At 58.6% G+C, this 21,877-nt stretch overlaps 2 protein-coding genes and 1 pseudogene across 2 annotated transcripts in view; 1 reads left to right on the top strand and 2 right to left on the bottom strand.

The window, feature by feature from the left end:
- Positions 1–4,350: 4,350 nt before the first annotated feature.
- LOC134522148 (uncharacterized) lies at positions 4,351–7,660 on the bottom strand (annotated as a pseudogene).
- The window catches only part of LOC134521844 (serine protease inhibitor Kazal-type 5-like), a 99,617-nt gene continuing 84,887 nt past the window's right edge, over positions 7,148–21,877 (top strand). The window contains exon 1 of the mRNA XM_063348863.1: positions 7,148–7,265. The gene's annotated coding sequence lies outside the window, so the exon portion shown is untranslated. The remainder of the gene's footprint in view (positions 7,266–21,877) is intronic.
- Positions 9,504–18,236, bottom strand: HRH2 (histamine receptor H2). Its single transcript, XM_063348861.1, has 3 exons — positions 18,092–18,236; positions 10,677–12,197; positions 9,504–9,639 (listed from the first exon to the last, which is right to left on the bottom strand). Exons 2-3 carry the CDS (start codon positions 11,780–11,782, stop codon positions 9,636–9,638), a joined length of 1,110 nt encoding a protein of 369 aa, XP_063204931.1. The 5' UTR covers positions 11,783–12,197; positions 18,092–18,236; the 3' UTR covers positions 9,504–9,635.

The following is a 21,877-nucleotide window of genomic DNA, read 5'->3' as shown; positions in this document are numbered from 1 at the left end:
TTCCCAAGTAATTCGCCCTCCAAGAAATTAATTATCAGTGCTGGTGCCTCGTTTAATCAGCGTCGGTCCCAGAGTGCCTGAGGTCGGAGGGCGTTTGCAGCCTCTGCCTCCGGCGGCTCTGGGATCCTGCTGGCGGGGAGTGGATGGGAGCTGGGAGCAGGGAGAGCAGATCAGGCTGGGAATGTGCGGCCACGGCAGCTGTGCAAACACCGCCGGGGCAGCAGCGCCCTGCCAGCCCTGCCCGAGGGGGGTGACAGGGCAGCCCCCGCTGCCGAGAGAGGCTCAGCCGCCTGCGGAGGGGGAGTCCCCGGGGTGCCCATTGGGCTGGGAGCAGGAATACAAGCCCAGGAGATGGGAACCTGCGACCCAGCATCCCACCCTGCATCGAGGACAGCAAACCCACGTGGGCAGCGTGCACACGCGTGCGGGTGTGTGTGGGTGGTGTGTGGCACGCTGGGAAGGCGGCTGTTGAACGTGTGTTTGCTGGGGGGGACACGGGGGGCATCTGTTCCAGCAGAGCCGCCTCTGGCATCCGTCTCCTTGACAAATGGTGTTTGGTTTGGTGGTAGAGCCTTAATGAAAGCAGTGCCGGCTGCAGGCGCGGGGAGGGGAGCGCCTGCCTGGAGGACGCGCTAGGGGAGAAAGGAGAAGAAAAGGACAAAAGGACGCTGGACGCAGCCCTTGGCGATGGCCAGATGGCTCCCTGGCAGGACCCGCGTCTCGCCGCCTGGCCGGGGACACCCAGCTCTCCCCAGCCAGCCCCGCGTGGCGGGTTCTCATGCCACTGGGAGAAGGTGCGTTGCTGGTGGGGGAGAGGGTCTGGGGGTCCCCTTCAGCCTGTCTCCCGGGTGTGAGAAGGCACGGGCTGGTGTGCAGGGTCAGGCTGGTGCTGGGTAGGAGTTGTGGGGCTGCGCAGCTCCCGAGCGCGAGGGCAGCAAGCTGGAGGCACTGCCTGCGAGCAGCACGGGCTGCGGGTCCTGGGCTGTCCGGGACGACGCTCTCCCAGCAGGGCCAGGACACGGGGTGTCCGTGGCTGGACAGACGGACGTGTCTCTGCTATGCAGCTCCAGGCGCAGCAGTGCCACCCCAGTGCCTGCGGGACACCGAAGCCCTGGGGCCAGCAGGACCACAGCTAAGGGTGGGCTTTTTGGAGATGGGGGGTATGGAGGATTTTGGAGACCTCTGGCACTGCTGCCCTGGGGGAGCCGGAGGTCCCTTGATTTGGGGACATGTTTCTGTCATACTTGTGCCCTCTAGTGGCTTTGTCCTCTCTCTGGTCCCAAGGCCACCATCCCAGTGCCACGACTACATTCCTGGTGCCATGGCCACCATACCGTGGTGGCCCCCTGCACCTCTGGCACTGCCAGCCTTGGCATTCATGGGCGGTGGGGAAACGCTGGGCAAGAAGGGTCAGGCCAAGAGGACACCTTGTCACCGTCTCATGCCGTCCCCGTGGTCATCTCCTTCAGGCAGGGAGAGCTTCTCCTTGGTTCCAAGATGGTTTGGCATGGAAATGTAATTTTTAGATCTGGGGAGAGGCAATAAATCCCAAAGCCTTTCCAGGAGCTCGAATCCCCAGCCAAAACTGTTGGGTGAGTGACCCCAAAATGCATTTTGTTCCAGAAAATCAAATCTTGAGATTTCTAACAAAAAGTTTCTCATTTTTTTGACTGCTTGGGGCTGTTTGCTACCTTTCTGTCTCCTCTGTGTTTAATCACATGACAGCCTGAAAAAAAACCCCAACACCCTTTTTTCTTATTCTACTGATGTTTCCCTTTTATCTAAAAGAAATAAAACGCTCCTTCGCCTCCGGCCCATGGCAGCCACCGCGTCTCAGCTGTGCTCCTCGGGGAGGGGGCGCCCGGATGCCCTGTGGCTTCTCCTGCCTCCTGCGTGAGTCTCCCCTTCCCCGTGTCTCCTCTCCGTGTGTTTTTGGACCCTGCCCAGAGCTGCGGCAAGGACAGGAAAGGTGGTTGGGTGGGAGAAGCCCAGCCAGGCACCACGGGTCGCTGGGGTGGCTGGGGGAGCAGGGCGAGGATGGGGTCCCGTATCTCAGGGCAGTGCGAGCTCCCGTGTGCCCTGCAGGGCGAGGGGGATGGGGGTGTCCCCGTGCACTTGGCAGCTGTCCCTGTGCGCGCTCCCACTGCTAGCGGGGGGATATTTCCTATCTGAGAAAGCAGATGTTGGTTAGGAGCTTCCTAAGCAGTTTCTCTTCCCTCCTAGAATTGCTGCTTGGAGAGAGAATTAAATTGTCTTTTGTTGTCGGTTTAGGGGGAGAACAAAACCAAATGTCACCTGGAGAAATTCCTGCCGTTGCACCCCTGGGGCTGGCACTGCTGCCCCAGGACTGGGATTATCCCGTCACCGAGAAAACCACCGTGATGGATGATGGTCCCCAGGGGGATCAGATAAATGATCGATGCTGAGATTAGTCTGTACGATGGCTGCGGTGACAGCAGTGACCCAGAGCGGCAGCTTCACCCTGCCTGTGTTTGTACTGTGCTAACCCATCCTGACGGCCTCCGGACCGGTCCATGCACTGAGTGGTGTCAGGCCTCTGCCAGGCCGCTGGGGGGCTGGGGGCAGCAGAGCTGCAGACAGCAACTGCCACAGATGTTCTGCGTTTTGGATTTCTCCCCCTTCCAGCCTTGTTAGTACTGAAATTAAAAGCAAGTGTTTGTGAATTGGTAGCTGTTCTCCAAGACCCTAATTAGCAAATCTCTTCATCCCCCGGGGCTGCAATCTAATAATAAAAAAAAAACAACCCAGCACCCAAACAAGCCCCAAACCTTGTTTGATGGATCGGGAGCGCTACTGGAACAGTCGGAAGCGGCTCTTCCTGCTTAGTATGGTAATTAAACACTTCAATTGCAATTATTTTTGCAATTAGATAAGTCTCTAATTGTTATCATAGGTGGTGGGGGTTTGGGTGTGAGTTTGCCAGATTTTCCTCTCTGAGCTGGATTGGAGCGTGGATGCTACAGGCGATTCACGGCCTGCTGCTGTCGGGTTGGTTTGGAGAAGACGAGTCCCCCGTGTGCTCGGCTGCGGGGACTCCGCTCCTGCCTCGTTGCAAAGGAAGCTGCTGGTGAGGTAATCTCATAGAATGGTTCGGGTTAGAAGGGACCTTAAAGAATTCATTAATAAGAAATAATTGAATTTCTCTTTCTGCTGTGGGGTGCTCACCCCAGGGGGTCTCGTAGCTCCCTCTCCCCGGGCCATGTGAGGTAGGACGTTGCCTGCCAGGGCATCGCCTGGCTGCAGGTCTCTCCCTGCCCACCGATGCTTTGGTGGGGCTCAGCGCTGCCCGGGCTGGGTGCTGTGGGGCACTGGGGATGCAACCCACCCCCCAGCCTCCCCTCTGGAAGCCATTTGCTCTTTGCCATCGCTAATTACTAGCAGAAGGGCCATATCCACAGTGGCACAAGCGGTAGGGCTGCGGTCGCTCCGGGGGTGACGGGGGGAGTGGGGACCCGAGCTCTGGGGGTGCGCCGGCTCGGGGTGAGCCCTGCCGGAGCCGTTGGGTGTTTCGGGGGTCCCCAGCCGGGTGTGTTGGTGGGTGAAGCCCCGGGGGGTGGCCGGGAGCCCGGGGGGCGGGCGGGTCTGACCCCGGTAACAAGCAGGGGGAGCTCCGAGCCCGCGCCGCCGCCGCGCCCGGCCCCGCTCCTCGGGGGGCGGCGGGGTCCCCCCCGTCCCCGGCTCCCCCGGGTCCTGACACTCGCCGAGCGGGTGTCGGGGACCCCGGCACGGCCCCGTGCAGGGAGACCCTTCCGGCCACCCCCAGCCGTCGGGGAGACCCCCGGAGCTCGGGGCGGGAGCGTGCCGGAGCGGCTGGAAGGGCACCCGAGACCCAGGGCCGAGCCTCGGCACACACGAAACCAGCCGTCCTGGGGGCTCCGTACCCTCCCTCCCCCCGGGATGCTGCGAACAGGGGTCTGCCTGTCCCCCGCCGTGCCCTGGGGGTGCTGTGGGGTGCAGAACGAGCATGCTGTGCCCGGGGGTGATGCAAGTCAGGCTTATTCCGGGAGGAAAACTTTTGCCCCGCAGCACAGCGAGGGATCCTTGTTCCTTCCTGTCCTACCTGGTCCTCACTGCCTGCTGCCCCCGTCTTCCCACCGTCCCAGGGGCCTGTAGGGGATCGTTTAGCTGGTCCCACAGGGCAAGGTGCTCTCTGTGGGGGTGCCAGCTCTGCCCAGGGTGGCTGCAACCCATGTCCTGGGGGATTGTGCTGCGTGTGTCCAGGCTCTGTCCCAGCAGAGGCATGGGGATGGGACAGCAGGGTATAGGGGGACAGGGCGGGTCTTCTCAAGACAGAGCACGCCCGAATAAATCAATCATCTCTGTGTTAAATAGATTTTTATACCATCATGACTTCTGCCCGTAATCAGTGCAGAAACATCCTGTCTTAGTGTTGAGCTGCCGGGGAGGGCAAAGCCTGGGGACAACCCCCTGCGGCTTAGTGTCTCCCCATGGCCCAGCAGGCTCCAGGGCCTCTCTCCTTCTTGCAGTGGGGCTGGGACAGGGGATGTGAAGCAGGGTCAGCCCTGCTGATGCCAAAACATCTCCAACATGGGAGGCAGGCTTGCCCTGGCATGGATGCTGCAGGACTGGACGCCCTGTGCACGGACAACCCGGCACTCGCGGCTGCCGACATCCACCGTGCCTAGCCCTCCTGTGACACTGTCCACCCCTCTGCCAGGACCCTTGCCCCTCCGAGGGGTGGATTACAACCCTTGGACATGGCACCAGGGAGGGTAGAGCTTGTGCTCCCCTTCTCCATCGTAGGCTGGTCTGTCTCGCACCAAGACCTTGACTACAGTCCCCTTTGCTCCTGCCCTGTGCCTTTTCAGCCTGACCCACTGCCCTGGGCTTGGGGAGGGCACCCCCATCCCAGCTCTGCTGGGGGCACACACTGGCTTCTGACCCAGCTCCTCGGACATTGCTGCCTGCCGGCATGGGGCTCGACGCTGGAGGTGTCACGGCCCCGATGGGGCAGGGGAGAGGCTCTTCTGCAGCTCCTCCGAGGGGTCTTCAAACACACCACCCTCCTGGGAAGAAACCTGGGCAGGCAAAGGTCTCTCCAGCAGTGTCTGGGGTTGCAGCGAACGCAGCGTGCCGGAGCAGGTATCCTGCAGGGGAACAGAGAGGGGGTTCAACGGCTTTGCAGGGTGCAGGTGGGTCCCTTCCCCCCACTTTCACGCTCCCCAGCGTAAGGGATGCTGTATTAAGGGCCCACTGTGCCTGGGAGGGGATGTGGTGTGGTGCCGTGAGGATGCTCTCAGCAGACCGCAGCTGTATGTTGAGTGCTGACATTTGGGCAGAGCCGAGCAGGCTCGCGTCACCCCAGGACCCATCATCCCACATCCCTCTGACTAACATTGCTTTGCTTTGTGGCTTTCTCTGCCTGCTCTTTCCATCCGCTTGGGCCATTCAGCAGCGGCAGGGTTGTCACCTCTGCAAATGACTCAATAAAAGTAGGTGTCCTGGGATCAGCGGTGCTCTGGTCCTGGGTGCTCCTTCTCCCATGGCCCCTCTCCCCGCTGCTGCAAGTGGGTTGGGGATTTTTTCTCAGGTGGGTGCCCCGCACGAAGTGATGCTTCCTGTCCCCACCCCCACGGCGCAGAGAGGAAATCTGTGGCCACACCAGGACCTCAGATCTCCTGCAAACCTCTCCCCCTGACCGACTTTGCTTCATTCTGCTGATTAGATTAGCAGTCTCTTGGGGGGTGGCTGGTATTTTGCCTTTGACTCATGGAAACTAAATGCGTTTCAGAAGATATGTGCAGCACAGAGAGGGGGAGAGCATGAAGCAGAAGAGTTGGAACTGGCATCCCCTCGGCCCCTGCTGTTGGGCAATGACAGGAGCAGAGATGGCTCTGCACTGCTGGGGGGGGTGGGGGGTCTGCCCCCAGGGAGGTTCACCGTGAGCTGTTGTGCCCTCCAGGCTCGGGGTTTTGCGCTGCTCCCTCCCATGAGGCAGCGCTGGGGCCCTGGCGATGCCGTTTCGGGGAGCAGCCTCTGCGCTGTGACCTCCCGGCCGAGCCACGCTTGTGCCTTGGTGTGTTGCATCAAGGGACTTGCCCTGCGGGGGTCATGGGGGACCTCGTGCTGCCCTGCCCTGCTTCTGCCACCTTGCTCTCCAAACCTCTAGTTCCCCTTCTGCTGGCGGACAGTGGCATTTTCAGGGTGAATCATGGGGATTCCCTCTGAAAGGTGTGGGGTGATGCTGTGGCTCAGGACAGGGGGCCCCGTGCTCGCCTGCGGCAGCCCCAGCTCCACGTGCGGGCAGGCAGCACCGGCTCTCGCCATCGCCATGACCTTGGCTAAGGTTAGCCGCGCTCAGCGGGCAGCAGGGACAAGAGTGCCTTGCGTCCAGCACGTGGGTGACTGTATTTTCTCCCGCAGGGCACAGTCAATATGGGAGACCCCAGGTTATCAGCATGCAGTGTTGGAGGGGGAGTGTGTGGAGGTCAGGGTGACCTTGCCTGACTCTTCCCGAGAAGTGCTGCACAAAGTGGCTCTCTGTAGCTGAGAGGCATCCCCATGCATGGCAGCCACCTCCTCCAGCCCAGCACCACTGGGAGAGGGCGGCAATGCCTGGTGCAGCATCAGCCCCTCACCCCGGGAGCCCTGCCAGCGTCCCTGCAAAAGCTGCTGGCAATTTATGTGGAGCTGATGCAGGCTTGCATGAAAATGAAGCATGCTGGAAATCCACGGTCTAAACGCAGCTGCCTCTGCAGCGTGTGGAGGGACAGGCGGGATGCAGGCATCTTCCAGGGCATGGCAGGGCAGCTGTGTAAGCCCACACCTCCAGGGCAGCCGGGGGGGGCACAGCTCTTTGCACCTCCCCTGGGCTTGGGGCTGGGTTTGGAGGGCAAATGGTGCTGGAGGGAGGAGTGAGGATGCACCTTTGATGATATCACCCTCCCAAGTACCATTGGGGTGGGATGGCCGGACCAGGGAAAATGCAGCGGGTGCCACGGCAGGGAGAGCTGCCCCCTCCCCTCCTTTGCAGCCAGTGACCCCGGCCCCGTACTCACCCTGCAGCCCTCGCCTCTGCCATCGAGTTTCTCCCTGAGGAAAACTGAGTGTCGTCCTTTCAACCTCACAGGATTTTGGAAGAGGGCAGCCAGGAGCTGAAGGCTGGGAGAGGTGGGTCCCAGGGCAGCAGGCTGGCTGAGACTCACGGGAAAGCTCCGGCGCTGGAAAGGGTTAAATTGCACATGAAGACAGAAAGAAAAGAGAGGAAAAGAAGAGATGAATCGGTAAGTGCCAGCGTGGTTGAGCTCAGCTTTGCTCTGTGGAGCACCAGGCACTGCCTGCTTGGCATCTGCCCCTCGAGGCCGGTAGCCAGGGCAGGCAGGCTAGGACAGGCGTGCTGTGACTGGGACAGTGATCCCTTCCTACGGGAACTGGCTTCTTTCTGCCCATGTGTCGTGGCCACGGTCCTGCTCCAAGCTGCCCTGAGCAGAGCCGATGTGTGCAAGAGGGTCATCCAGAGCTGCTTGCTCAGCTCTGGCGTTTGCTGCCTGAAATGTCCCTGTTGGTACTGAATGCTCCTTCTCTTGGGCCTTTAATCTCTCTGGACCTCAGGGACTCGTCTCACAACCTGCAGCCGTGCCCGGTGCTCGGCACGCTCCTCTTCAGTGTCCTGTCCCATCGCGGTGAAGCAGGTTCCTCAGGTCCATCAGGTGTTGTGTGTCCAACTAGTGCTTTCCTTTACTGGCTTTGTGTGAAGCGAATTGCCTTTCCTCTTCGGTGCCTGGCGGGGAGACGGAAGCATCCTTGCCTTCCCTTGCATCCCTGCTTGGCCCTGCACCCTCCACCCCCCCGGTCCTCACCCATGGGAATGCCTCCAGCCCTTTAATGGCTCTGGTGCTCCCGTGGCCTTTTGATTTCCAAAGCAGCGATGACTCTGACTCCCTGTTCCTGCTCCTGACACCCCGAGACTGGCTGCTGTTCTCCAGTACTCCCACTGTTGTTTGCTGGTCTCTTCTCTATGCCTCGTAACAGGAAAGTACACTGTTATTAAGGGCAACGGTTCAAAATACTGTTGGTTGCGCTTTCCCTTGAAATCACCCTGTGGAGCTGCTCCGAGCTGAGCTCTTCTGAGCTCTGGTCCTTCTAATTTGGGGGGTTATGAGTTTGTAGAGCGATTTGTGTTGGTCTTTTTCTGTTAACGCAGCCAGGGCAGATGACTGGCAAGATTACGCAGGTGGGAAGGGGGAGAGGAACCAGCTCGGCTCATGCTTGGGGTGAAGTTGGCTGCCAGGCTTTTGGTGTACAGGTAAATCCTGTGCCCGCCTGTCTCGTGTGGTATTAGTTGGTCCGGATCGTCTGCCAACAGCAGACGTTTATATAGCTGACCATGGAAAAAAGGGTTGGAAGGGGCCCCGTGCGGTCCTTGATGCATCGTTTCTGTGTAAGTGAGCAGGCTAAGAAGCGAAGTAGAGAAAGTAAACCCGATAAATGATCATTTGGTGCTTGAGCAACTCTTATCTGATTCTGAGCAGAAACCACAGCAGCAATGCTGTGTAGGGCAGGAATGAGGTATCTGGATTTAAAAAGGCCAAGAAAAATCCCTGTGCTTGAGTCTTCCTCTGACGCTTCCCCCCCGTTCCCAGCTCTCGGGTGTCTGCACTGTTATGGCACTGGCTGCCGCTCGCCCTCTTCCCCGCACCCTCGGGAGCGAATCCAGCCGGGAGACTCACTGGGGTTGATTTTAATGGTGGGGGAACTTCACCCTGCTGGGGTGAGGACAGTCTGGAGCCACACACTGGGTCCCTGCGCTGGGGCTTTGGCCAAGCCCTGCTGTCACCGGGCACCCACGTGCTGAGAGTTTGGGGACGGACGTCCCCTGGCTGCCCCTGAGCCCAGCGTGGGCTTCGGATGCAACTCCTGTAGTGGGTTCAGGCCCTCTGGGGAATGATCTTGTCTACCTGGGAAAGCCGGGACGTCAGTGACCCTGACCTCTGCCTGGGGAACAGAAACCCATTTTTCTTCCCCTTTTCTTTCACTCAATATCATTATTCTCCCTTTGCGACAAGGCAGGGCTTTGGGAAGTCATTGATGTGGGAAGTCTCTGTTCCCTTGGCTGTGTAGGGAAGTATCCCCGCCCGTTCCCCTTGGCCAGTGCTCCCTGTCCGGCTGCAGAGCCCCGGTGCCCAAGCTCCCCGTTTGCCCAGGAGCCGCACTTCTGTGCGAGTAAACAGCACAGCTCTGTCTTTGTCTCTGCGTGTTTGCAGAAGCATGTCTATCACGCCAGGCCCGCGCTCTCCGTATGTTTTTATATACACCTGCAACTATGTTTACCAAATGCTATACCTTTGCACTCTTTATTAGTTCCTTGGAAGCTGAAAAGGCAGCCCCGGGAGCTGCGGTCTTGTATCTGCACTCATCCATCCCCGCTGTCTCCCAGCGCAGACTCTCCTGCCCCAAGGTGCCCCTCTGCCTTGGGTAACGTCACATCTGAGCCCCAGGGAAGCCTTTCGCATGGCTCCGTCCTTTGGTTCACCTCCTCGTGTTCTCCTTTCAGTGGCTTGAGAGGGTTTTTCTGGGACAGGACCAAGGGCCCGTGCCGCAGGCGAGCATGGCTCCTTTGCTGGCACGCTGGGAACAGGGAGCCAAAGGTCTCCTTATCTACGGATGGAAAGTTTCTGGGCTGCTTATCAGGCACCGCTTAGATAAGTCTCAGGAGCAGCAGTTCGCACCGCGGCAGACAGCGTGCTGCTCCGTCCTCCTTATGCTCAGGTGGGTGAATGCCCCTGGGCAAGGCGGGGTGTGGGTGGCTCAGCCCTGTGGGGACACGGATGCCCTGGGAGGGGACTGGTGCCACAGCCCGGAACAGAGCTGGCCCGCCTTGCACCCCTCCGAGGGGCCTGACCCCCGTGGCATGCTCGGGGTGACACTAAAGGAAATTTTGCCTCTAACTTTGCATGGGTATTCGTACTTCTAAAAAAACATTTGCCGACCTAATTTTGGCTATTCTTGCTCCTTTCCAGAGATGGGAATGCAACTTGCTGTTGGCTGAATTCGCTGCTAATGCAAAGCGACAGCCGAAAGGCTGAGGGTGTGTGGCTCGGCCGGGAAGGGAAACTGCTGAGCCGCTCTGCAGCGAGCTGGGGACCCAGATCTTGGCTCCTGCGGCGACTTGCAGCCTGGCCGCGGGTGCCCTGACTGTGTGCCCCAGGGCTAACACCCCGTTGCCCACCCTGTGACGGGTGGTCACCTCTCCCGAGCCCCTCCCGGCTCTGCTGTGTGCCCAGGCTCTGCTGGCTGCCCGCCACCGGGGAGCGGGGCACGGATGGCTTTTGGGAGCAGCCGCAGCTAATAGCTGTACCCGGTTCTGACCAGCAAATTCTGATGGCAAAACTGTCCCCGTTACCAAGGGACGCATGCTTTGTGCTCCCTGTGAATGGGTGGTGATTGCAGGGGTGGCCAGCCGCATGTGAGGTTGGAGTAGCTGGACCTGTGCTACCAGCACGGAGGGACGCCAGCTGGGCTCCTGCTGCTGGGGATGAATTTCTGAGTGGCTGCAAAGAGCAAGAGTTGCCTGGGCAAAGATCTCCTGCTGGGGCATCGGCATGTTGCTGATGGAGAACGTGGGGTCCCCACCTCTGCCTTCCTCTCCGGGAATGAACCTACCATCCAAGCCCCGCATGTAAGAAGGATCTTACCTCTTGAGGGCTCCATCGGTCAGCAAGATCCCTTTCCCGTTCCTCATCTCCAGTTTCAGGGGTTTAGCCTCCTGCCTGCCCTGGCCCTGCCTGCAGTTCCTGCCCCTGGGCTGGGCCTTCTGGAGGGGAGGCAGGCAGGAGCTCCTGTGGTCCCCAGTCCTCCAGCAGTGCAGCAAGTGCTGGTACGCCACTCGGAAATCCCTGTTGAGCGTCCCATAGAGGATGGGGTTCAGGGCTGAGTTAGCGTAGCCCAGCCAGAGGACGATGGACATGACGGGTGTGCCTTTCACCTTGTTGTCCCCCCACATCCCCCGGTACGTGAAGACTGTGAAATAGGGGAACCAGCACACAACGAACGCTCCCAACACCACCGCCAGCGTCACGGTGGCTTTGTGCTCTTTCACCATGGGCGGCATGGGGGTGTTGCTGCTGCAGCACCAGGCATGGTTTATCCTCTTGGCTTGCTCCCTCGCTATCTTCAGTATCTGGTAGTAGGTGATGCACATGATGACCAAAGGGATGTAGAAGGTGAGCAAGGCGTCCACCAGTCCGTAGACAGGGTTCACCTCCAGCGTACACTCCTTGTTGCAGCTGGGGACTGTGTTTTGGACTGCTGTGCCATTGGTGTTCCAGCCCAGGTGGATGGGTAGGAAGGAGACCATCAGTGAAACAGTCCAAATAACAACCAAACCCACAGTCACCCGAGAGCGAGTGACCACCTGGCTGTAGCGAAGTGGGGTGGTGACAGCAAAGTAGCGGTCCAGGCTGATCATGAAGAGGTTGAGGATGGAAGCCGTGCACAGCATGACGTCCAGGCTGGTGTAGATGTTGCACAAAGTGCTGCCGAATGGCCACTCTCTGGTGAGTTCATAGAGGGCAGAGAATGGTAGCACCAGGAGGCCCAGCAGCAGGTCGGTGATGGCCAAGGAGACAATGATGCAGTTTGTCAGGCTACGGAGCCGGCGGTCAAGGGTGACGGCCAGGCAGACGATGATGTTACCGCAGAGAGTGATCACAATGAGGATGGCAAGGCAGAACCCGACCAGCAGCTTCAGAGGAAAGTCCATCGTTTTTTGGGAGCTTGTATGGTTGTAACACAGGTCCATGATGTACTCATATGGATGGAGCGGTCCTGCTCTCACCGGCTGCAAAGCTACTTGGAGTGAGTCTCTACCAGGCAGCCCTAGAGCCCCTTCCAAAGTGACCTTGGACCTGCAGTGACCTTGGAAAACACTGCAGAGTCACTTCATGTGTTCAGCCTTGTGTGCTGGGAATGACATGGTCTAGGGAAAGATGTGGTCCTGCAACTCACTTGTGCCTGTTGGTACCAGCTGGGACCTCCGTACTGGAGCTGATCCCCTGCGGCAGCTGCTGCTGGGTCTCAACTGCTTCCTTTTCTTCTCCTGTCTTCTCCTTTCCTCTGCGTGACCGTGGGGTCCCACACGCTCTGCACGGTTTGTTGGTGACAATGCTCAGCAGTGCTCCAGCAGGGAAATAGCTTTGCCGCCTCCTGAGGACAACCTGCAAAGAAAGCACCAACTCAGAGCTGCAATGGGCAAAAGTCCTTTCAGCTGCCCCTCAGACGCCTCCAGAAATGGGGCGTCCACACCTTCCTGGATGCTCCATCCCACTTAAATCTGAATTGGAAGGTCTCTTGGCAGCCAGACACGCATGTCCCTGCCAGCTGGCCTCACCCAGCCCCAGGTGTGTCCACGCAATGTGGGGATGCGGAGAGAAGGGCAGGGATTTTAGGTGTGCCAAGTTCCTACAGGCTTATGACAAAAGGAGGACTTGGGAGGGTAGGAGAAAAGCGTTTTCCTGAGAAAGCACTTCACTTTTCTTATGCAGTCTGGTAAAATTAGTCACCACTCCACGATTTCTGAAGCTCGGCAGTGGCTATGAGCCGAAGCACTTGCTTATTAAGCTTTGTCTTTGTAACTGCACTTTGCAGCAGCCCGTGCCTTGTGTCGGTCCCCGCTGTCAGCGACCACGCTGGCTCCTGCAGCCCGGAGGGGAAATCCCAGCTCTGCTCAGGGCCCTGGGAGGAAAGAAGAGCCCATTTGTCAGCGGTGCAGTGTCGGGGGGAGGAGGTGGCTGGCAAGGGCTCTGACAGCTTCATCGGTCCCGTTCCCAGCAGCTGAATGGTAACACGGAGGTTTGTTTTTCAGGGAGAGTTTGGAAGGAGCCGCTCCTGCTGTGGGACAGGGACACAGAGTGGAGAAACGTCCCTTGTAGACTTACTTTTTATGACTGTTTTCTGCCAGTATGTAAATAAAAAAAACCCTATATTTTGCAAGGGCAGAAACAACACAGCAAACCCCTCTAACCTCCAAAAGAGCTTTTAGCTGCTGATTATGGACCATGCCACTGCTAGATTTAAAGGGGCCTTGGTTCCCGTGTGATTACAAGCAACACCTGTGGTCAGGAAGGCATCTAAAGGGAAACTGAGGCACTGCAGGGATGAGAGAGAGGGGGCTGGGCGCAGGCTGAGGGGCCCGATTGCTTGTGCTGGGACCCCCATGGAGCTGCCTGCGCCCCGGCTGTGGTCTCCCCCTATGCGCTTCCCAGGTGAGGTGATGGGTCTCCTCGTCCTCCCTGGTGTGCTGGTGGGGGGGAGCTGTGCCCGTGCCCCAGGGGTGGTGCGGGACCCGGCTCCCCAGGCTCTCCGCAGCCCGTGGAGCGGCAGTGAAGCCCTCCCTGGTGCTACACAGGCTTGTGCAGGAAGGGAAGGCTGATCCTCCGCAGGGTGCAACAGGCTGCCGAGATGGAGCAAACACAAGAAGCTCCAGGAAAGGAAAAGGTCCATCCTTGACAGAGGACAGAGGTGAGATTTTAAAGTTAAACTCACCCTGCAAGAACGAGATAACGATGTGGAGCTGGCTGAAATACTCTGCTGATGACTTACGTCTTTGATTCAAGGTTAAAGGCATGGGGACCACGGAAGGGAGTATACTGGGGAGACCGCATGAGTAAATAACCACTGATTGCCAGGAGCCGTACGGTGGAGAGATGGGGACTGGACCGGTGAGATTAGAGATGATACCTGCATCCCTGCTGCTTCTGAAGGAATTGAAAGTAATGAGAAGTGATGAACTGGCCTGTGGGATGCCCTCTGCTGAGCAGAGCGAGCTCGTTGCCGGACAGGGTGTCCTCTGGATGTGGGTGCTGGGATTAAGGCTGTCGGGAGAGGGATGCGATGCTTTCAGCCGCGGCGGCAGCGTGCGGAGCGGTTCCTCACCTCCCGCTGCAGCGCAGGCTCTTGCCATGGAAAGCTCTTTGTTCACGCACAAAAGGAGCGTGGAACAAGCTGAGCGCTGCCTGCCCGCTGATGGCAATGACGAGAACAGGTTGTTCTCAGAGAAGGGTATTTCCAAGGGAAAGGGATGTTTTTTCATTGCTCCCAACATGTGGAAATGGCAGGATAAATTATAGGGGGAGTAGCACACTTAGAAAACGCCGTGGGTGGATCGCAGCCTCCTACGTGGCTGCTTCACCACACATCAACAACCTGCCTCTGCCACCAGCTCTCGCGGCTCACGTGGGCTCTGCTGGGGGGGCCAGGTTGGGCTCTGCTGGGGGGTCCCAGCTCCGGGCACATTGGCACGCTCGGGCACCAGCCACGGTGCAGGCAGTGCCATGGGGCAGCCCCCGGTGCAGCCCTGCGCTGCAGACCTGGCTAGGAGTAGCTTTGTTTGTTATTGCTCGTTCTAATTAGCTCAGGACAAGAAATGGGTGCTTTCTTTTTCTTTTTTCTCCTCGGGCTGGGAGTAGAAAGTATTTCCAAGTGAGATACAGAGCCACTGAGCAGGGGTCCCCAAATGAAGGGGACAGAGGTGTCCCCACCCCTGCAGAGGAGCCCGGGAAGAGCTGGGATCTCAGCGGCTCTCAAAGCTTGGGTACGGGCACCTTCCCTGCACGTGTGGGCTGCCGGGCTCGGCTGCCTGCAAGCCCTTGGGACTTTGTTCTTCCAGGGAACGGGGCAGGATGTGCCACCGGCCAGCTTGGATGCGGGATGTCACAACCCTAACTGTGGTAACTGTGGTGGGCGTGTGAGAGACTTGCCCGTATCCCTCAGCCAAATTATCTCATGGAAACGTTCCCCTGGGTGGCTCCAGCCTCCGGACACGGCTCTGCAGGAAAAGCAGGCTGGTGTAGACGGGGGAGGGGGGGCAGTGGTGTCAGCCCACTGCTGTCAAAACATAGTCCCCAGGGCAAGGCACAGAGCTTGGGGCTCTCTGCTGGAGCACGGGCCCTCTGGGACGCCACGCCTGCCTCTGGTTTTCTGCCCAGGTCACTCACAGCCACCTTTAATACCAGGTCCTGTGCCCTCTGTTGCGTTTTGGCAGAGCGAGTTCATTTCCTCCTTCACGTACGAGCGGAGCAGCTGCTTCCCATGGCAGCCTTTCTAGCAATAGCCTGAACAAATGACCCCCTTCCAGCCCTGTCTCACCAGGCAGCTCTTACGTTTCCCTGATTACCCTCATTGTCACAGCCTGGACCTGTTCCTGGCTCAAAACCGCCCTCCTGACAGTGAGGGACCAGAGCAGGGCATCGCTTCTGGGTCGTTCTTCTAGTGCCTTTTCCAGCGGTGCCGGTGCTCTGATGGACGCTGTCTCTGCTGTGAAGGCTTGTCAGGTTGCATTTGTTTTGTTGCGGTCATCCCAGGGTTCCCTTAAAGCCAGATATTTTTCCTATGGTGTTTTCAGCTGCCTCGAGCAGCAATTTTTGCTGTTAGTCCCTAAGCACGTGAACTTGTGCCAGCCCGTTGTGTTTCTGTCGATTTTTGGATCCTCTGGTTCTCCTGTAGTATTTAGCCCCTTGGCCAGTTTAAAACTTTTCCCGGGTTTCTCACCAGTACGTTTTCCTAGAGAAACTCCCATTTTCTGAGCCAAGATCGCGAATGAAAGGCATTAAATAAAATTTATCTCTAGGCTGATCTTTAAAGGAACTCTATTAATAGCCTTCTCCGGAGCATTAATGATCCTTCAATTGTAATGTACTATTGTCTCCCCATTAGCCTCCTTACAATTTTCATAGTAATTCCTGCCTTCTCCTGCCTGAATAGATATTTTCTGCTCTGTTGCAGCCCGTGTTTCATTTGATCCACTGTGTTCCCATTTAAAATGGCAATTACCTCCTCTGGGGAGGGAGCTGTGATTTATCGATGGGAAATCTCTGTCGCGTTTTACCCTTTTATTCGTCTTCCCTATCTTTCAGCATCCTTTCCTCCAGCGTTGTTTATTCCAGCACTTTGTGTGCTTTTGCAGCAAGACTAATGGGATGCAGCGCCCGCTCTGGCAGCGTAGGTAGCGCGTTTGCTGCTCTCCATTCATGTGCTACTTCTGACACAATAGGTTTGTTTAAAATCTGTTAAAAGCCTAGGTACTTCGGCACTACGAGTGGATCCATGGGCAGAAAGGAGCACTCGGCGAGCGCCCGAACGCAGCAGCCTGTCTTTGGGAAGCGTTTCCCACCCCCTGACAGGGCACCGACAGTGGCGGTTGGGGGCTCAGGAGAAGCTCCACATGGAGCATTTTAGCTCTGTCCTGGGGACAGGATGGCTCCGCTCTCAGGCAGACCTGAAATGTCACTCTGCCTCCCGCGTCAGCTTCTTTCTGAGCAAAGTGCCGTCAGAAGCCACTTAGGAGCAAAGAAAATTCCTTGGCCCTGCAGAGCTTTCAGCCCAGCGTCATGAGCTTTTCTAAAATTACGTTCAAGCACTTTCAGAGATGAAACATCTGGTCAGGCTGAGAGAGGCACTTCAGCCGAGGCTGCGAGATGGGCGGGAGGGTGGGGATTTCTGCCGGTCTGAAAGGGGATGTTGGAGGTGTGATGGCGGGGAGCAGGCAGGGCTGGGAGCTGCGGGGGCCCCGGCAAAGGGCTGTTTCGATCCGCTGCCGGAGCCTGCCTCCCAACGGGACAAGACCTAATTTGCCAGAGTTGGGGTTTGAAGGCCACGTGAGAGGATCAAATGTGAGAGTGGTGCAGAAACTATCTTGCCCTGCTATCTGTGGAGGGCTTTGGTGAGGTGGTGGGGTTGTTTCTAGTTTATGAGCAGCCTTTCTGGAAGGGCTGTGCCCCTCCCCACACCTCCCATGCGGTGCAGCGCCCCACAGCATCCCCCAGCACGCCTCTGCCCCTGCGCTCCGGACCCCCATCGCTCTTGCTCCCTTGCTTCCATCTCTTCCTTCCAACCCCTTGTCTCCCCTCGCTCCCCGGGCAGGACTGTCAGTGTGCTGCTCACCCACCCAAGGTGCCCCGTGCCCTCGTTGGGGTGGGTAAACACGTCTCACCCCATGATCTTACATACAGACAGTTGAAATCTCGTTTTTGCAGAGCCCCTTTGCAACCTCTCAGTGCCTCTGGGGCTGTGGGGGAACACCAGGGTCCTGCCTGGCTGCATCCCCAGGCACTTTTGTCCCCACTCCTTGGTCTCCTCTGGAGCCTGGTGCTCTCTCTGCCCTGTCCCAGCCTGAACCCTGACCGATGCACAGCAGCAATTACTGCCTCAGGCGTGAGCAGAGGGGCTGGGGGAGGCAGGACACAATTCCCATCACGGCCACTAGCCCCCCCCCATATCCTACTCCCCAGGAGGAAAAGGGGTCTGTGGGTAAAAGGGAGTTTGGGACCACTGCAAGCAGAAAATCTGAAAAGAGATGCAGAAACCAGCAGAGTTTTGAAAGTTTGCTCTGCAGAGGGTGCCTGGGAAAGGCGAAACTGAAACAGAGGTGCTGGGCTCACGGGCGTGCTTGGAGCTGCGCGAATTCCCAGGAGACGTCCCAGGGTTCAGCCTCCTGCCGAAGCCTATTCCGGCTGGGGGACAGCGGGTGCTGTACGCCCCTGGGGACTACCCACCCCCCGGTGCCAGTGGTACCCAGCCCTGGGGGTACCCTGCCCCACAGAGCACACCGTGCCCCCAGATGGGGCAGCTCCTGCTCCAGCTGATGCCCACCGACTGCCTGCCAGCGCGCGGAGGGCTGGGTGGAGGGGCTGGGGCGCTCGGAGAAAGGGCTCGGGCAGCTCGGTGCAAGAAGTCGTCTCAGCGGCAAACCCCGCGGGGAGGCTGCTTGAGCAGAGACGCTTCATACCCGCAGATGCTCAGGCAGGGCAGGACTCTGCTGCTGTGCCCGCTCCACCCATGTCCTCCCTCTGACCCCGATGTTCTTGGCTCCGCTGGTCCCCACCAGCAACAGCCAGCAAAAGTCCCCAGCCTGGCCTTTGCTCCAGGCACAGCAGGACGATGATGGCACAAGGGTCCGATGAGCGACACCCTCTTGCTCTGACCTTGGGTGGCCCACCGCAGGGCGCTTAGCACTCCCCAACTTCAGCGAGGACCCGCCAGCCCCTCTAAGATCTCACCTAGAAAGTGGTTTCCCAGCGTAACAACCAAGCGGAAAGTAAGGCAAAAGCTTTACCTGGGAAAAGTGCTGCTTTCCCACAGCCCCCGAGCAGGTGGGAGCCCTCGGTGGCTGCGCTGCCTCCAACTTTCCCCCGGCGTGCGCGGCGTGGTGCGTGAAGGCAGCAGCGTGTGCTGCGAGCGGCGGCTGCCTCCTCTCTCCTCCTCTCCTCTCCTCTCCTCCCTCCCTCCCTCCTCGCGTACCAATATCCAGGCAGCGCGGTGGTGACTGCAACATGAGTCAGACCACAAGTGGGAGGGATCGGAGCTGTGAACTCAGACACTGAGGTTATCATCCAGCAAATTTGAAATGCCGAAAGTGAGCCGTACTCTGGGCACGTGGCGTGCCGGGCTCCACCGAACCGTGCCTGGCGCGGAGAGGGGTGTGGGATGCCTGATGCCTCCTGCCGCTGCTTTCTTGTGTGCTGCCATCACCTTCCTCACTAATGTTAAGGTTTCAGGGCCCTTGCTTGCCCTGCACAAAGCCTCCCTCCCGAGTGGCTCTCTGCTGCCGGCAAGCACTTGCCACTGCTGGGATGCCTGATGCCGTCACTCGCTCCCAGCACAAACCTGGCTTTGCAATCGGTGGGAGCCCCCCGAGAGCAAACGCAGCTGAGCCCAGAGCCGGGCCGTCTGAGATGCACAGGAAGGATCCAGGCTCTCGGGTTGCATTAGTAAGAGATAAGGAAGGGTGGAGGGGGGATAGCTGCAAAGCGGGAAGAGGAAACTGGAGCCCAGCCAACGCTGGGGTGCAAGTTTGCTCCTTGAGCAACTCAAGGAGGAGCCCAGGCTGATGTGGTGGGTGTTCCGCGGCACGGCCGGGAGAGGATTCACGTGCTCCGGGTGAGCGGCAGGGATGCTCCGGGCCGGGCATTGCTCCCGCAGGGCTGCACTCGCCTCTGCTGAAATTTGTCTCCTGCGCAGGAGTGCGATGGCAGGGAGGAACCACACCAAATGACAAACAGGCAGCGACAGCCTTTCGTGTCTCTCAAATCTTTCATCTGTGGGTTTCAAAGTGCTGTGCAAATAGCAACTGCCGGGCCAGCTGTGCGAGGACCCGTTTCCCCTTTTAGCTCTCCCTCTCGAGCTGCGGAGGTCGTGGGCTGTCAGCAGAGCTCCAGCGAAGCTTGGCCACCCACCCTGGCTCCGCATGGCCCGGGGAGAGCAGCGCCGGCAGCGACGCACTGCGAGTGAGGTTCTCCAGTCCTCACCAGCCACTTCTGAGCCCCCCGAGCAAACAGCCAAGGACTGACTTATTACAGTCTGGATGTGGCCCTGGGCTCCCCGAGCTGGACGGAGACAGATCCTGCTGCTCCCCAAACCAGGCTGAGCTCCCCACAACGCCCTGCGCTGGGAACCGAGAGCACATCCCAGCCTCCATCTCTGCCAAATGGGGACACCGGCAGCGCTGGCACACAGACCAAAGTGCCTTTGATGTGTTTATCTCTGCAGACCAAAGCACAGATCTATCTTTAATAAGCTTACGATCTGCTGGAGCCGGAGAGTTTTCCCGCTGATCGTCAGCCCTGTGATGTGTCTGGGTAGCAGAGCCATGGACCGGCTGCCGGGAGATTCTCAAGTGGCTGGCGTGTGTGGCATGTGGCTGCGGAGAGATCCCTTCTGCAAAACAAGATTCAAATCTGCTCAGGAATGTCTGCGTCAGCTAAAGTCGCTGGGGTGTTGCTTCGTTCCAGGGCTCCTCGCTTGGCTCTGCTCTAGGAGGAATCGTTCATCTGGAAGTCTCCGAATGGGAAGGCCATGTAGGGATAAAGGGCTCTGGTTATCGGAGCAGGTCCCTGATGCCTGGGAGACATAGAGCCCCTCAGGGCAGGCTCTGACCTCAGCGTGCTCCATCTTCCCAGAGCCTCGGGGAGCTTCCAGGGTTCAAACTCTCACCCAGCTCCATCAGCCCCGGCGGGCAGCCAGCAGAGAGGAATGGTTGCACTGTCCCCACTACGCTGCCTCCCACAGCCGCCGGGACCGGCACCCTGGCCCTCCCCAGCCAGCAGCCGGCGACCGGGCTGGTGGCCGGAGCTGGGGCCGGGCTGCCGTGCCTGTCCCCGGGCTGCAGCCCTCGGTCCCAGCTCGGCAGAAGGACACGGGGTGCAGGGCGCTGGGGGTGCAGCGGTGGAGCGTCCTGGGGCTTGCAGGTGTGTCTGGGTCATGGGGAAACCCACCACTTCTGCAAACCCCTGAGCACAGGAGATCCTCAAAATCTGACCTCGTGCAGTGGCTGGGTGACCGTGGGGCTCCTGAGGGGCCGTATGGGCTCCGTACGCCAGACCTGAGTTAACACAGCACTTGGAGATGTGAGGAGTACAGCCTGCACGGACCACGCGAGGTGCAGGGAAGCAGCTAGACCTGGAGCCGAGAGGAGCCGTGCAGGGGCATTCCCGCTGGCACGGGCTGCTGTGCACCACAGATCGGCAGAATTAGCCTGGGAAGTGGTGGATGTAATACCCGGAGAGGCTGTGGCTGGAGAATATCAGTGGTGGCAAGCTCCGAAAAGGTAGGAGGCACCTGAGACCAACCCACCACGCATGCCCAGGCAGCGCGGCCACCTGGGCTAGGCTGGCCAGGCTGCGCGGGGCAAGCAGCAACCAGAGACTCCTAAACTGGGATATTCCCCAAGTGTGCTGCGCTGGGGCGTGGAGCGAGTAATGAGTCAGGAACTGGCAAGGAGAGGTCTTCTCTCTCTGTGTGTGTGTGAGTGTGCGTAAAGCAGCAGTTATTAAAGGCAACAGCAATGCTGGGAGCTGGGAAAATGCAAAAGAAGCCAGGGAAAGTCTGGAACTCCGGGAATAGGGATGTGAGATTTGGCAAACGCAGGAGCTCCTGAAAAGCCTCAGATGGTGAAGTTATGCCTAGAAGGTGGCAGCCAACCTGGGGGATCACATATGGCAGCTCGGCTCCGAGGAAGGCTCAGAGGTGCAGCGCTGCGCTGCTCTCCCCAGCCCGGGCTGGGTTTGGAAAAGCCAAAGGAGGAGCGGGAAAAGGAGTAGAAAATACCTAGAAAACAAAGCGTCTGGGTGCGGAGCAGCTCCTCGGGCAGCGCGGGCTGAGAGGAGCCGACGGGGTGCCACGCTGGGTTTCAGAGACATTTATATGAACTCTGGCGGAAGATCCCGGGTTAGGGAAACAGGACTTGTGCTGAGCTGTTTCCTCTGGAAAAATGAAAATTAAAAAGCTATGGAAAGGTCCTGACCCCGGGACAGACTGCTGCTCTTCCTGGCTAGATGGGGGAAGCCAGTAGTTTACTCAAATCATCCGAACACTTTGATTTCCAGTGGATTATATACATGGTGAAAATAAAAGACAGAGACCTCTTCGATGTGGTAATATGCTTTTTTTTTTAAAAAAAAACAAATACTTTCCAGCGAGATCCTGTCCTGGACAAATTGGTAAATTATGACAGAAATCTTTGATATTCCCTGGCAGGGGCTGTGTAAAGCAGAGCATGCTTGTGGGAAATAAACATTGCAAGGAAAGGACGTGTAAAACAGCTGTAGTGAGTCCGACGTGGGGGCCCGGGGCTGGGCAAGGAACCGCTCCTGCCCCACAGACCGGGCAGCTCCCCACGGCGGTGGGAGACCCTCGCTGGGCCATGGCTGAGCTCCAGAGCAACACCCTGCTCGCGTATATATTTTTGGCATGCTGTAAATCCTCGCTATTCCAGAAATAACGCTGTTCAAAGCCACCTTTCCTGTACCAGGACACATGTACAGGAGAAGAAAAGGATGCTCAGGCCTTTCCCACCCCCGTGGTTGCTGCGATGCTGGTCCCAAGGAGGCTTAGCAGGATCCCA

This window comes from Chroicocephalus ridibundus, chromosome 11 (genome assembly GCF_963924245.1).
Source record: "Chroicocephalus ridibundus chromosome 11, bChrRid1.1, whole genome shotgun sequence".
Taxonomy (NCBI): domain Eukaryota; kingdom Metazoa; phylum Chordata; class Aves; order Charadriiformes; family Laridae; genus Chroicocephalus; species Chroicocephalus ridibundus.
This window is presented reverse-complemented; position numbering and strand designations above follow the sequence as displayed.

Excerpts from the sequence above, each read along its gene's own strand:
- HRH2 (XM_063348861.1), bottom strand. The coding sequence starts at position 11,782 with ATGGACCTGTGTTACAACCATACAAGCTCCCAAAAAACGATGGACTTT.